The sequence below is a fragment of the Rhinatrema bivittatum genome, chromosome 9 (assembly GCF_901001135.1).
Source record: "Rhinatrema bivittatum chromosome 9, aRhiBiv1.1, whole genome shotgun sequence".
In the NCBI taxonomy this organism is placed as follows: Eukaryota; Metazoa; Chordata; class Amphibia; order Gymnophiona; family Rhinatrematidae; genus Rhinatrema; species Rhinatrema bivittatum.
The window spans coordinates 124,026,442-124,041,320 of record NC_042623.1 but is presented as its reverse complement, the minus strand read 5'-3'; the positions used below and the strand labels follow the sequence as shown (position 1 = coordinate 124,041,320).

The window sequence follows — 14,879 nt, the reverse complement described above, 5'->3', positions numbered from 1 at the left end:
TAGGTGTACCTAGAAGGTACTTTTACAGGTTAAAAAAATCACATTTACTATGTTATATTATTACATTTATTGAATATTGTAATGCACATTTATGAGAATAGTGCTGTGTGCCGGTGCTCTTCTGTTTATTCAAGTGTATTTTCTATTCTCTGGTCTCTATATAAAAGGCTTGTTTAAAAAGCCATGTCTTTAGACTTCTCTTGAATGTTTTGGGGTCTCTCTGTAATCTGATCTCCAAAGGCATTGTGTTCCAGAGTGTGGGTCCTGCTAAAGACAATGCCCTTTCTCTTACCTGGGTTAGTCTCGCTGTCTTGACTGAGGGAATGGTTAAGAGAGCTTGTTTGCTGAACAAAGGTTCCTGTGTGGTATGTGTACCCGTAGTGGCAGTGTTTAGCCAATCCGCTTTTTCATCATGTATTACTTTATGTATGATCTGTCATCAATAACATTCCCTACTTGAAATTGATCTTGTTATAGGCTGACATTTGGGTTACTATTGAAATTTGTTTCCAATTGAAACTTTTGTCACAGTCAGAACATGACAATGGTCTTATTAGCATGGCTTTCCTGGTAATTTGTAGTGTTTGCTTTAATTAAAAAGCTTTTCCCATGTTCTGAAGCTGAACACATTTTCTTCCCTTTGTTGATTTTCGAGTGTTACATTTATTCTCTCTTCCTACTGAAACCTTTCCCATATCCAGAACATGCAAAAGTTTTCTCCTGTGCAAGTTTTCTGTTGCCCTTTCATTTCTTCCTTCTAACTGTGGGTTTTGCTATAGTCTGCATATGTATATTGTCTGCTTGAGTATCAGATCTCTCAAGGGCTTGTGTCCTACTGATGAGGCCATATTTTAGCATAGAACACGGTCATGCCCCCAAAGATCCAGTTTAGTCCTCAGGAGGTTTAAAAAGGGTTGCTGGGAAAGGTCCAGGCATCTAGATGCCTGAGAGTTAGAGAGGGTAAAGGAAGATCCCCAAGGTGGTACATCTGAAGCATGGCAGGTATGCAGAATGGCAGCCAGACCCCCAAGGTGGTATATCTGAGGCATGGCAGCTAGGAAGAATAGCAGCTATAGTTACTAATTAGACCCTTCCTGTATCCTGTTGTTTGCTCAGCAGGAGCTCTAGACTTGAACGGACCATAGATTTGAATGGCAAAAAGAAAAGAATGAGCAAACATTTTTGTATTTAAATGGTTCATAAAAGAAACTAAATGGACTCATTTGATGCATTTTACCCATTCATTTCAAATGAATGCCCATCACTAGAAGGATCAGCTTTCAGCACTCCCTCTGGTGAAGCTGAAGGAGATTAAACAAATCAGACTAGCGAAAATTTGAATGGAAGCAAAGATCACCAAGGAGGAAAGGTGACATGACAAAGCATTTTCAGATTTGTTAGAGAAAAAAGGAAGGCCAGAGGTGGCATTGTACAACTGAAAGAAGACAAGAGCAAGGTGTACAGAAAGATGAGGAAACAGCAGAAATATTAAACAAATACTACAGTTCTGTGTTCACTAAAGAAGACCTTGGAGAAGGACCACTGCTGGTTGGCAAGAGTAGAGATGGGAATGGGGTAGATATGGCCCCATTTATAGAAGAGAGAGTTTGAGTGAAACTTGTCAAAACTGAAAGTTGACAAGGCAGTGGTTCCAGATGAGATACATCCCAAGATTCTAATGGAGCTCAGAGAAGTTCTAGTGAGTCCACTGAAGAACCTGTTTAATAGATCCTTGGAGTCTGGAGTGGTACTGCAAGTTTGAGAAAGGTAGGTGTAGGTCTCACTTCACAAAAGTGGTAGCAGGGAGGAGGCTGGAAATTAAAGGCCAGTTAGCCATTACCTTGATGGTATGAAAATTAATGGAGGTTCTGCTGAAGGAAATTTAATGAACAATCTACAATCCAATGGGTTGCTGGATCTGAGGCAACATGGTTATACCAGAGGAAGATCCTGTTAAACAAATCTGATTGATTTTTTTTAGGTGACTAGAGAATTAGATCAAGGAAGAGCACTCAATATGTTTTACTTGCATTTCATCAAGGATTTTGATATGGTCCCATATAGGAGGCTCATGAATAAAATGAGAAAATGTAGAGTGGATTCCAAGGTGGTGGAATGGATTACAAATTGGCTGACTGCCAATCATTAGTGATAAATGGAACCTATACTGAAGAGAGAAGAGTGATAAGTGAAGTTCCTCAAGAATTGGTTCTGGGCCTGCTTCTGTTCAATATCTTTGTAAGTGAAGTGATACTGCAAAAGGATTCAAAAGTAAAATTTGTTTTTCTTGAAGACACTATGATCTGTAACAAGGCAGACACACCTGAAAGAGGTGAGAAAATGAGAAGTAATCTAAGAAAGCTTAAGGAGTGTTTGAAAATTAGGTAGCTGGGATTCAATGCCAAGAAGTGTATGTGATGAGGAATGAAAGACTGATGTGTACTGACTGGGAAAGACAGCTCAGGCTGATAGTGTCCAGGGATCTGAAGGTAGCAAAGCAATGTGACCAGGTGATGGCTAAGGCCAGAAGGTTACCAGGCTGCATAGAGAAAGGCATAACCAATAGGAAAAAAGAGGTGCGAGGTCTTGCCTGGAGTATTGTGTTCAGTTCTGGAGGCCATATCTCAAAAAAGATAAGGACAGAATGGAAGCAGTCCAGAGAAATGCAACCAAAATGGTGTGGGGTCTGCACTAGAAGACTTATGAAAAGAGATCGGAGGAACAAGAGATCGAAGTGAACAAGAAAATGATATATATACCCTGGAATGAAGGAGGACAGGGGTGTTATGATACAGATTTTCAAATACCTGAGAAGGAATTAATAGTTCTCGATAATCAGATTGATCGGAGAAAATTCTTTTTCACTCAACGCACAATAAAGCTCTGGAATTTGTTGCCAGAGGATGTTGTTAGTGCAGTTAGTGTAGCTGGGTTCAAATAAGGTTTGGATAAGTTCTTGGAGGAGAAGTCCATTAACGGCTATTAATCAAGTTTACTTAGGGAATAGCCACTGCTATTAATTGCATCAGTAGCATGGGATATTCTTAGTATTTGGTAATTGCCAGGTTCTTGTGGCCTGGTTTGGCCTCTGTTGGATGGACCCTTGGTCTGACCCAGCTTGGCAATTTCTTATGTTCTTATGATGGAAAGTAAGTTGTAAAACTAGGGGTCATGATATGAAACTCCAAGGAAAAATGTTGGGAAATATTTGCTCATGGAAAGGGTGGTGGATGCATGAAAAGCCCTCCTGGAAGAGGTGGTAAGGAAAAGAACAGTAATGGAATTCAAAAGGGTGTGGAACAATCACTGAGGTTCTGTAGTGGCTAAAGAATGGAAGAAATAGGGTAACCTCGGTTACACCTACAGTTAACGTTTCAGCATCGGTGTATCTACACAGAACAGCGGTTACTACCCTTAACCTGCGCAGAGTAGCAGTTATTACCCTAAGAAATTTGCTGTCAGACTGGATGGACCATTTTTGTCTTTATCTGCCATCATTAACAATATTGCCATTGGTTATTGAATAGACAAAGATACAAAATAACCTATATGATGCATTTTCCATCTATTTGTTCTAATAATATGTTAATCTTCTCATTGCACATAATGCCAAATACCAAAACATCTGAAATATCCTCATATCTAGGACAGGAATTGTATACATCTTTCAATAAACACTAGTATTTATCTGTCTAAACTTATTAGGCCTGATTCAAACTAAATATCTGAGTTGTGTATCAGCTGGGATGGGAAATTTGCACACTAGAAATACCAGAATTTGCTAAATGACCAGTCAAAAAGTGCTATGAATTAGGAGTTAAATATAAATTAAGAGCTGTGAGGGATTATGTACTGACGGAAAGATGGCATTACAATTATGAGATATTACAGGTGACCATCTTTATTTTTAAAGCAAATTATAAATAGACAAAAATAAAAAGGCTGGAAAGAAAGTAAACAAAACCTTAGAGGAATTTAAAATAAAATAAACATCAAATAAATAAGAAAAACATGCTTCAGATTTTCATTATTCTATTATTTTAAATTAAATATGACAAAATTTCAGTTACCTTTTGGTACCATGGAAGGAGAGGAGTGTCTTTAAAAAGTTCTTCAAAATTTAAGGGAAGGATGTGGACATTTTTTAAAGATGACAGCAGTGAAATACCCTTGTAGGAGGGATTGTTGGAGATTGTCATGTCTTTGGTTAATCCTTTCATAAACAAATAAACAGATCGATCAGGATAGTTATGAGATGCTGATTCTATAGCACATACTGCTAAGGTGGAGGGTTCCAACTTCTCGGTGGTCTCAGCAAAAAAGATACCAAGATTAGGTTCAATATTAACAACTTCCACTGGTGACTGGTGGTATATGTATTTGTAGAATGGCAATGAATACTTCTTCTTCATCCAGTAGACAGTAGAACAAGTGAACATGAAAATGAGAAAAAGTGAAAATTGTATCCATTTTTTCATGATTGCTTCTTGGAGTGAGTATTGTAGAACCTGTTCAAGTAATAAAAATACCAATTAAAAACCTGCTGTATTCACATTTGCCTTTGAAAAAAAGCTGTCATTAATTGATATAGACTATTATGAGAAAGAAGAGTATTACCTCCTTCAAGGTAATTTCTCATAAAGGATGAGCTGGAAAAGATTTCACCTTGCGATAACTTTACAGAGCAGATATGTGTTGTTTGTGTCATATAGAATATATTTTATGCAGAATATAAATTAAAGTAGTAGCTCTGTATCTGATCTCATAAATGTGCTCATAAAGTTGCCTGATCCTTTAGGGATACAGCTGAAGAAGAAAGGCTAGGATGAAAGCTTCTGAGAATAGAAAACACCCATACAAATCTTTGACAGTACAATCATCTGCATTTTGCTTTAATGGAACAATAATTCATTGCTAGATGCCAAATATTTGAAATAACAATTTAAATAAAAAAAACATATAAATAACATATTTTTTAAATGACTTAAAAAGAACATTCCATTGAGATATTAGTAACAAAGATATTTTCTTCTGGATTCCAAATGTATCATTAGTTTCATTATACTGTTTAGGATGGGTTCCCTTTCTATTGACATTTATACAGGGTAATAACCTATGCATCATCCCTACTTGTGTCAGCCGCAAATGGGGGCATTTCCAACAGTTTTGCTTTATTTCACAGTTCATAGTCATACATGGATAATTCCATGAATATTGGGTAATTTTCATCCCAATAACCAAGTCACTGCAAGAAACCCTTCATTATTGGAATTCATGCTTCACTTCCATATCCAATCTCCTTGCGGATCTCTGCCTAATTCTCAATGCCAACAAAACTGAATTCCTCCTCATCACCCAAGATGGCAACTACCAACTCTCTAACTCTCATCCTGTGGCAACACCTGCTCTATCTCCCCTGGTCAAAAACCTAGGAGTTATCATGGACAACCAACTGAACTTCAAAAGCTTTATTAGCAACACCGTGAAAGAATGTTTCTAAAAACTCCAAGTCTTAAAAAGACTTAGACCATTACTCCACCCCCATGACTTCAGATCAGTTTTGCAAGCAATCATATTCTCAAAAATTGATTACTGCAATTCTCTTTTACTTGATCTCCCAGCTATTTCCCTAAAACTTCTACAAATGCTACAAAATGCCACTGCCAGGATTCTAACTAAAGCAAAAAAAAGGGACCACATTACTCCAATCTTAAAGAATCTCCATTGGCTCCCTATAAAACATAGAATCCTCTTCAAATCCCTCTCAACCATCCACAAATCTATCTACAAAACCTCACACCTAGATCTCAAGATCCCATTTTAGCTGCATTCATCCTCTCGTCCACGAAGATCTGCACAAAAAGGCTCTCTAAAAGCACCTCCATTAAAGACATCTTCAAACAAAAGAGCATTCTCCTCAGCAGGCCCTAACCAATGGAACTCTCTCCCTGCAAACCTTAGGCTCGAACAATGCCCAATAAACTTCAAAAAAGACTCAAGACCTGGCTTTTCTCCCAAGCCTTCGTTTGAGTGGAACTGTAATATCACTATCATTACATGATCATCTCATCATATGTCCCACTGCCTAATTAATCCAGAATTCATATACACTTCGCCTCCCGCCTCCCGCCAACGACTGTTCACCTATTACATGACTGTTACTTGATTGATCAAAATCGCTAGTTATGTTAGACTGTTACTTGATTGATCAAAATCACTAGTTATGTTAGATTCATTATTTAAAATGTTATATCGCATAATGTGTTATGTATCTTAACTATATCCCAGTTCATACTTCCTGTTCTCTGTAAGACACACATATGTTATGTCATCCCAAAGTTACTTGTAAACCGAAGTGATTAGTAACATTGTTACCAGAACTGCGGTATATAAAAAAATGTTAAATAAATAAATAAATAAATAAATATCTTACATCACATTACATATTATTAGATGATCTAAATATTTCTTTCATTGTGCCAGTTAATTTGTGTTGGGCGCCCCATCCACGCTCAGCCCGCGCACGGGTCTGATCACCTCTCCAACTCCTCTGCAGGTCCCAGGTCAGCCTCCCCAGCTGCAGCTGCAAGCTCCTCCAGGCCTTGGCGTCCCATGGCAGCTGTCACCGGGCCTTCCTCAGAGCATCAGGCCTCATGGCGGTGCTCGGCGTCCTCCGTGGCATCGGACCCACCCCTAGGCACGCGCGCGGACCGCCCGATCCCTTAAAGGGCCAGGGGCGGATCCTAGCTCCGTGGCACGCCCAGATTGAACGCTGTACAAGAGGAAGTGCCTGCCTGCACTTCCTTGCCTTGGTAATCGGGTCGACACCGTTTGTGTGCTAGTTTGCCACCATGTCTCATCGCTTGTTCCAGTCTTGTTCCAGTCCTCTTCCAGCGTCCTTCTGTTCCAGCGTCCATCTGTTCCTACGTTCCCTCAGGTAGTACCTCTTGGACTGACTCTCTGGTACTGACCTCTACCTGTTTGTGACTACGCTGACTGCTGCCCGGATACTGACCCCTGCCTGTCTACTCGACCACATCTAACCTCTGGAACTTGACCTCTGCTTTGGCTGACTACTCTCAGAATGACCTTTGGAACTTGATCTCTGCTACTACTGACTTTGCTTCCTTGATTCTGGCCTTAACCCTAGCCTTGTCATCTCAGACACTGTTCTGGCCTTCTCTGGTCCCTTGGACCCCTAGCCTTGATGTCGACTGTGCACCCTTGATCCTGGTGGGCACACCACTGAACTTCCTTTCTGGGAGAACCTGTGAGGCCCGCCTAAGTCCATTCGGCACGCGTCCCCAAGGGCTCAACCCGGGGGGACCGCGGGCTTCCAGTGGTGAAGTTCCAGCTAGCCTCTGTCTCCTCCTGTGCTCTGCCTACTGGTGGCAGGCGCTTCCTGGGCCCGACCAGGGAGCCTACCAACCCTGTTCCAGAACTAGGATCCACCTCCAGGTGCAACAGGTTGCCATGGACTCGGCACCATCTAGGATGGACGTGATGCGGAGAGACAACCCCACCTCCCGGGCCCTACCAGGTCTGACCACAACTATCCAAGAGCATCGACGAGCCTTGGAATCATTGGCTTCTTCGGTTGAAGAGCTCCGTTCCCAGTTGCGAGATACAGCACTGGCCAATCCAATGGGCCTATCAGTTACCCTGCTACCCAGAGCGTCACTGGCTCTTCCAGCGCCTCCTCAATTCCATGGGGATCCACGCCTCTGTCACGGCTTCCTCAACTAGTGCTTCATGCAATTTGCACTGCAACCCTCCTTATTCCTGAAGGAGACCACGAAAGTGACTTTCATCCTTTCTCGCTTAGAGGGAAAGGCTCTAGCATGGGCTTCTCTGTTATTGGAATGCTCCGACCCCATGCTCTCCCAGCTGTCACAGTTCATCACTGTATTCAAGTGGACCTTCGGAGACCCGGGCTGTCAAGCAGTAACCAGCCATAACCTTCTCCACCTCCATCAAGGGTCGAAAACCCTCTCCGAGTACACGGTGGAATTCAGGACCCTGGTTACTGAGCTTGGGTGGCAAGAAGATTGTCTGCAAGCCATCTTCCTAGATGGTCTCTCCAGCACTCTCAAAGATGAACTCGCAGTCCGTGAGACTCCCACGTCTCTAGAGGACATGATCTCCCTAACCGGGAAGATCGATCACCAACTCCGGCAACGGTGCCTAGTCGTAAAGGCCTCTCAATCTCCTTCTCCACGCCCAACATGTGCTGAAAGTCCTCCATCTAAGACTTTATCGGCACCACCGCCTCCTGCTGAAGAACCAATGCAGGTCAACTGTGGGCTACTATCTCTGACTGAACGCCTTCGGCAGAGAAACGAGGGTCTCTGCCTTTACCTGTGGTGCCTCCGGACATCTTCAGCAGTCCTGCCCAGTTTGGCCAGGAAACTGCAATGCCTGAGCCTGGCGGGGGTCCCGATCTTGGGCGCTACTGTCACCAGCCCCCAACTTCTACTTCCAGTCTCCCTTGTTATCGAGTCTCGTTCCTTCACCACCACTGCCCTTGTCAACACTGAGGTAAGTGGCAGCTTCATCATGAATGACATCGTCAAGCTCCTGAACATTCCTCTACAGCCCCTAGAGGTGTCTCTCCGCATCACGTCCATCCAAGGAGAACATCTCCCAGGACTCATCACCCACCAAACAGCGGCCGTCCGCCTCACCATGGAAACCCTCCACGAGGAAGAAATATCCTTCTACGTTCTGAAGCTTTCCACACAGCCAGTCATCCTGGGGCTACCCTGGCTCCAGGCACACAGACCTCAATTCGATTGACATTCCCTGCAGTTGGTGCAATGGGGTCCCAAGTGCCAAAAGACCTGTTTAAGGCAAGTGTCTCCAGTGGTAACCGCCCTAACGTCCACCACCCTCACCGGGTTATCAACTCAATATGCTGAGTTTGAGGACGTTTTCTCGAAGCAAATGGCAGACACGTTACCTCCACTTCACAAACTGAATTGGCCTATAGAGCTCCTGCCTGGCACGATGCCTTCCAAGGGCAGAACCTATCCGTTGTCACATCCAGAAACCTTAGCCATATCTGAGTATATTAAAGAAAACCTAGAAAAAGGGTTCATTAGACCCTCTGACTCTCTTGCAGGGGAGGGGTTCTTCTTCATTAAGAAAAAGGACGGAGTATTGCGCCCCTGCATTGATTACAGAGGGCTTTATGCCATAACCCAAAAAATCGCTACCCATTGCCCTCATCAGCGAGCTGTTTGACCGCCTCCAAGGGGCTCAGATCTACATGAAGTTGGATCTATGGGGAGCGTACAATCTTGTGCGCATCCAACCAGAAGATATTTGGAAGACCGTGTTCAACCGTAGAGATGGTTACTACGAATACATCGTGATCCCTTTCAGCCTCTGTAACACCCCCGCAGTCTTTCAACGTCTTATGAATGAAATTCTCCAAGATCTCCTATACTCCTTTGTGGTCGTATACCTGGACACCATCCTGATTTTCTCAGAGGATCTAGAGTCACATCCTGCTCATGTCAAGACCATACTTCAATGCCTGAGAGAGAACCACCTCTACATCAAACTGGAAAAATGCATCTTTGAGCAAAACCGCCTGCCCTTCCTAGGGTATATCATCTCCGATCGAGGATTTTCTATGGATCCAGAAAAGCTTCAAGGCATTCGTGATTGGCCCTAGCCAGTTGGCCTCCGTGCCTTGCAAAGATTCCTCAGCTTCATGAACTATTATAGAAGCTTTATCACCAATTATTCTACCTTAGCTGCTCCACTCACTGCCATGACAAAAAAAGGGGCTAACACCCGTGTTTGGACTCCCAAAGCGCAAGCCGCCTTTCTTGCACTGAAAGAGGCCTTCTGCTCCAGTCCATGCCTGCGACATCCAGTCCCAAAACATCCATTCATCGTGGAAGTCAATGCGTCCGCTATCGGAGCTGGAGTGGTACTAAGCCAATTTTCTCCCAAGGGTAAATTGATACCATGCTAATTTTATTCGTAAAAATTCTCGCCTGCAGAACAGAACTATACAAATGGAGATCGGGAAGTCCTGGCTGTCAAGTTGGTCCTCCAAGAGTGGCGCCCATGGCTGGAAGGGGCGCAACACAAATTTACCATTTTCACTGATCATAAAAATCTTGAACATTTAAAAGAAGCACAACTCTTGAATCCGAGGCAAGCCCGATGGGCACTGTTCATCGAACGATTTAATTTTGAACTTTGCTACCAACCAGCCTCAAAAAACCTCCGTGCAGATGTACTTTCCAGGTCCTTTGAACCAGAAGACATCCCGGATGTGCCAAGACACATTATTGATCCAGCCTGTGTAGCTCTCGTGGTGACCACCATGGTACCCGCTGGAAAGACCGTTGTCCCACGCCGATTACGTGAGTGTGTACTCCGCTGGGCCCATTATTCAAAGTTGGCAAGACATCCTGGCCGTACGAGAACCCTTGAGATGTTGCGGAGGTTTTACTGGTGGCCCAGTATGGTGAAGGACTCCCGCAACTATGTTGATTCATGCCCCATCTGTGCCCAACAGAAACCAACGGGGCGACCATGGAGTCTCCTCCAACCACTTCCAGCTACCACCAAACCCTGGACAAGTATATCGATGGACTTCATCCCGGACCTACCACCATCTCAAAACACCGTGATCTGGGTCACCATTGACCGCTTTTCTAAAATGGATCATTTCATCCCTCTGCGAAGCCTTCCATCGGCCCCAGAACTGGCCAAATTATTCCTGAAGCATGTCTTTCGCCTCCATAGCCTCCCAAAAGAAATTATATCAGACCAAGGACCACAGTTCATCACAAGATACTGGAGCTCTTTATGTAAGAAATTCGACATCACACTGAATTTCACATTGGCCTATCACCCCTCGGCCAACAGCCAAGCAGAAAGAACCAATCAGATCCTGAAGACTTTCCTCCGTTCATATGTGAATGATCAAGAGAACAATTGGTCTGACCTGCTGCCCTGGGCCGAGTTGTCGCATAATATCCACATCTCTGCTGCCACCGAAGTATATCCATTCTCTGTGGTGTTTGGCTGACAACTACGTTTACCGCTGCCAGTAAAACTCTCTGTTCCATCACCAGCTGCTCAATTCATGGCTCACAGCATTTGTCGTGTGTGGAACCAAGTGAAAGAACGGCTCAATCAGGTGGCCGAACATTCCAAGCACATTTCAGATGCCCACAGACGTCCCGCTCCACTCTTCCAACCTGGCCAGAAAGTGTGGCTAAGCACACAACATATAAGGCTGCGAATCTCTTCGCATCATCTTAGGTATTCACAATACCTTCCATGTCTCCCTGCTGAAGCCATTAGTCCTCTCCTGGCCCTCTTGCAGAATCCCAAACAACAATTCTTTGAAGGGGATAATAAGGCGGGGCGCCTTTCAGCTAGACAATTAAGAGCGGTTCTCACCTTGAACAATATTGTGAAAATTGAATATGCTAGTGGATCTATTATTACTTCTTCGGAAGGCATTCAGCAATGCTTTACTGATTTTTATGCAACACTTTACAGGACGGATGAAAATATCCGAGAGGTGGAGATAGACGCCTATTTGGAATCTACACCACTAAATACACTAACACCTGAGCAACAGATCCTTCTTGACAGTCCTATCCGGGAGTCAGAAATGTTATACGCCATAAAATTATTAAAGTCTGGCAAGTCCCCAGGACTGGACGGCCTCTCAGGTGTTTACTACAAAAAGCTATCTAATATTCTAGCTGTCCCATTAACAGCTATGTTTAACTCTCTACGGGAATGAAGCTCCTTAGTGACACACATTAACGTAGCAGGAATTACAATAATAGCAAAACCAGGAAGGGACCCTATTAATTGTGGATCACATAGACCTTTCTCTCTGATAAACTTAGATCTCAAAATCCTGGTGAGGGATGCCCAATTTAGTTAATAATGATCAAGTGGGCTTTATACCATCTCGTATGGTGGGTGATAACATCTGAAAAGTAGTTGATCTCTTGGATTGGGTTAAATATCAACAAATTCCCTCTGCTCTGCTATCCATTGACGCTGAAAAAGCCTTTGATCTTGTGCACTGTCCTTTGAGTTTTGCAGAAAATGTGATTTGAGATGTTTTTTTCAGAAATGGATAGCAAAGCTTTATGAATCTCCCAAAGCGAGGGTAAAATTGTATGGTAGATATGGATCCAGCTTTAATATCCAGCGAGGTACTAGGCAAGGATGCCCATTATCACCTATGATCTTTTCCCTTTTCCTTGAGCCCTTTGCAATGACGGTTCACTTATCAGAACATATCTCTGGAGTGGTGAATCAGGGTCTGCATTTCAAGTTATCGTTATTCTATTCACACTCATGGATCCCAATAAGTCCTTCACAGATGTGATGAGTGAGCTAGATCACTTTTATAAAGTAGCTGGCTTTAAAGTGATTTATGACAAATATGAGCTCTTGAATATCAATCTACCAGGAGGGGATGTAGCCACCATAACACAGAAATTCCCCTTCCGTTGGGCAAAAAAGTAGATGAAATATCTGAGCGTGCAAATTGGATCCTGTAACTCAGACCTATTGGAGTAGGGAACACTTTTCCTAGCTAGGCCGCATAGCGGTTATCAGGATGAATGTTTTGCCTCCCCTTCTGTGATTGTTTGGAATATTCACCTTAAATTTAAAAAAATTAAAAAAAAGAATTAGGATTTCCTGGACTTTGAATTCAGTGCCTGATTCAGATATTGCATCTGTTGGACCTGGAGAATGGTCTGAAGGCCATGATGAAAGCAAGCGTTTCAAAAGAGGTATGTGAAAAACTTTATGGATTTTTAGCATGGGTGAAAGCTTTAGCTGATAAGCTACTTGTTTTTTTTACTTTTTGATCTTTTTGTGTCTCTTTCTACAACTCCCTTGCACAACCAATATTAACAGTGGAATTTAAGGACTGGATTTACCCGACTCCACCAAGGACCCGGTAAGTTAAGCTTCCACTCCCCTCTCACCCACCTGCTGGATGAACCTTGCAAAAGTAGCTCCCCAGATAAAGTGGAACAATCAAATGGGGGTCCTGCTATACTGGTAAGGTGTAACCTTTCCAGGTGGACGTTGGAAGTCCTACTCTAACTGCTGGTATAGGTTTAGTATGGTTTTCTTGTAGAACCTGAACCTTTGCAAGACTTGCTTCTTAGACAGACCCAGAAACTGTGTCCCCCTGGTCCTGTATACTCTTATTAAGGAATACCTCCTCCCACTTTTCCTCCTACTACTACTCCTCATTTTCTCTCTCTCTATCTCTTCTGAAATGTTGACCTATGGTATTATAAAATTAAAATACTCAAGCTGAACGTTAATCCACCCCTAACTCACCATCCCTAGTCTGCCTCAATGACACACACTGCCCCCATCATCATACAGACACACACCCTCTCAGAAATGCAGTGCCATTCTCTGAAAGAATGGACAAATCCCTCAAAATAAACTTTACAGGCAAACACACTTCAGGCAAAGATTATGATTTCTTAATTGGCCTGCCCCCACTTCCTCCTCTCCTCCAAGTCAGCTGCTGTTTACACTCACTGGAGATGCCAGCATGCCAAATGCCAGGTCCAGAAAAACAAAGCAAGTTACATAGCAGATGTAAAAGCATTCACACATTCTTGATGATGTTCATATTTACGTTCTTTATAAAATAGCAAAATATGCATGAACTTAAAAACATGCCCCAACACACTGCAAACACAGCCACTTTTTTGTGCATATGTTTTCATATGAATGCACAATATGTGCATAATCAACCTGTTTTGAAATCTTATGTGTTCATGTATGCTGCACATATGTGCATACAAGCCATTTTCCACTTGGAACCCCATTGAAAATGTATTCATGAGCCTTTAACCTAGCGCCTCCAATGACATCACTGAGGAGCATGGTTTGTAGCATCTCAGATCTCAGGTGCATGATTAGTCAGATGAACAGGGAAGGCATACCAGCAAGCAGTTATTGCCAGATCCTCACTGAGGTGCCACATCTCACAGCAGGAAAACAGGAATCCTCACTCTCCACAGGTAAGCCTTTAATCTGGTGTCTCTGATGATTTTGTTGGGGAGGGCGCTGCTAGTACTATTTCAGTTCTCAGATGAACAAATAATAATTATTATTATAAAATCTTTTATTCTGCGAGATCCATTTTGTTCACCACAGATTACAAATTAACATCATAAAATCAATACACATAACTAAAAATAATTTATAAAACAACAATAAAAAATAAAAAAATGTATCTTACACCTTCTAATATTTCTCTTCAGAATTCAATCTACTTCCCCATTATATGCCTTTTTAAATAATCAGCTTTTAATAGATTTCTGAATGGTAAGTAATCTTGCTCTTGACACCAGCCATAATAGTAACCTATTCCACATAATTAGGGGCCTTGATTTGATAAGCCCTCATTCTTGTTCTGGCTAACTGATAATCCTGCATAGAAGATAGCCAGATCAACAGATCAGGCATATCAGCAAACAGTCACTGCCAGATCTCATTTGCTAGTTAGTTACTAGTGAAAGGATAGGAAACAAAGGGTATGACTAAATGGACAGTTTTCCCAATGAAGAGAGATAATGAACTGCTCTAGGGATTTCACCTAGGAGAAGTAGAGTTTAATGTATTTACTAATGATCTGCATCAGGTCCTGACTTGAATATGTTATCTTCCTGGTTGTTTTTGTTGTTGTTTACTGCATTTTCTGTGGTTTTTAAAATGTAACAAAATAAGAAAATTTGAGCACAAAAAAATGATCTGCAACAGGAATCAATGAGGTGATCAAATTTTCAGAAAATGAAAAAAGGATTCAAACAAGAGGAGGCTCTGAATTGCAAAGTACATAAAAG

The 14,879-nt window shown here is 42.5% G+C and overlaps 1 protein-coding gene across 1 annotated transcript in view; it reads right to left on the bottom strand.

The window, feature by feature from the left end:
• The window catches only part of LOC115099485 (alpha-1,4-N-acetylglucosaminyltransferase-like), a 31,120-nt gene extending 26,628 nt beyond the window's left edge, over window positions 1-4,492 (bottom strand). The window contains exon 1 of the mRNA XM_029617165.1: window positions 4,071-4,492. Within this exon, the coding sequence (XP_029473025.1) occupies window positions 4,071-4,478 (408 nt within the window). The 5' untranslated portion in view covers window positions 4,479-4,492. The remainder of the gene's footprint in view (window positions 1-4,070) is intronic.
• Window positions 4,493-14,879: the final 10,387 nt, after the last annotated feature.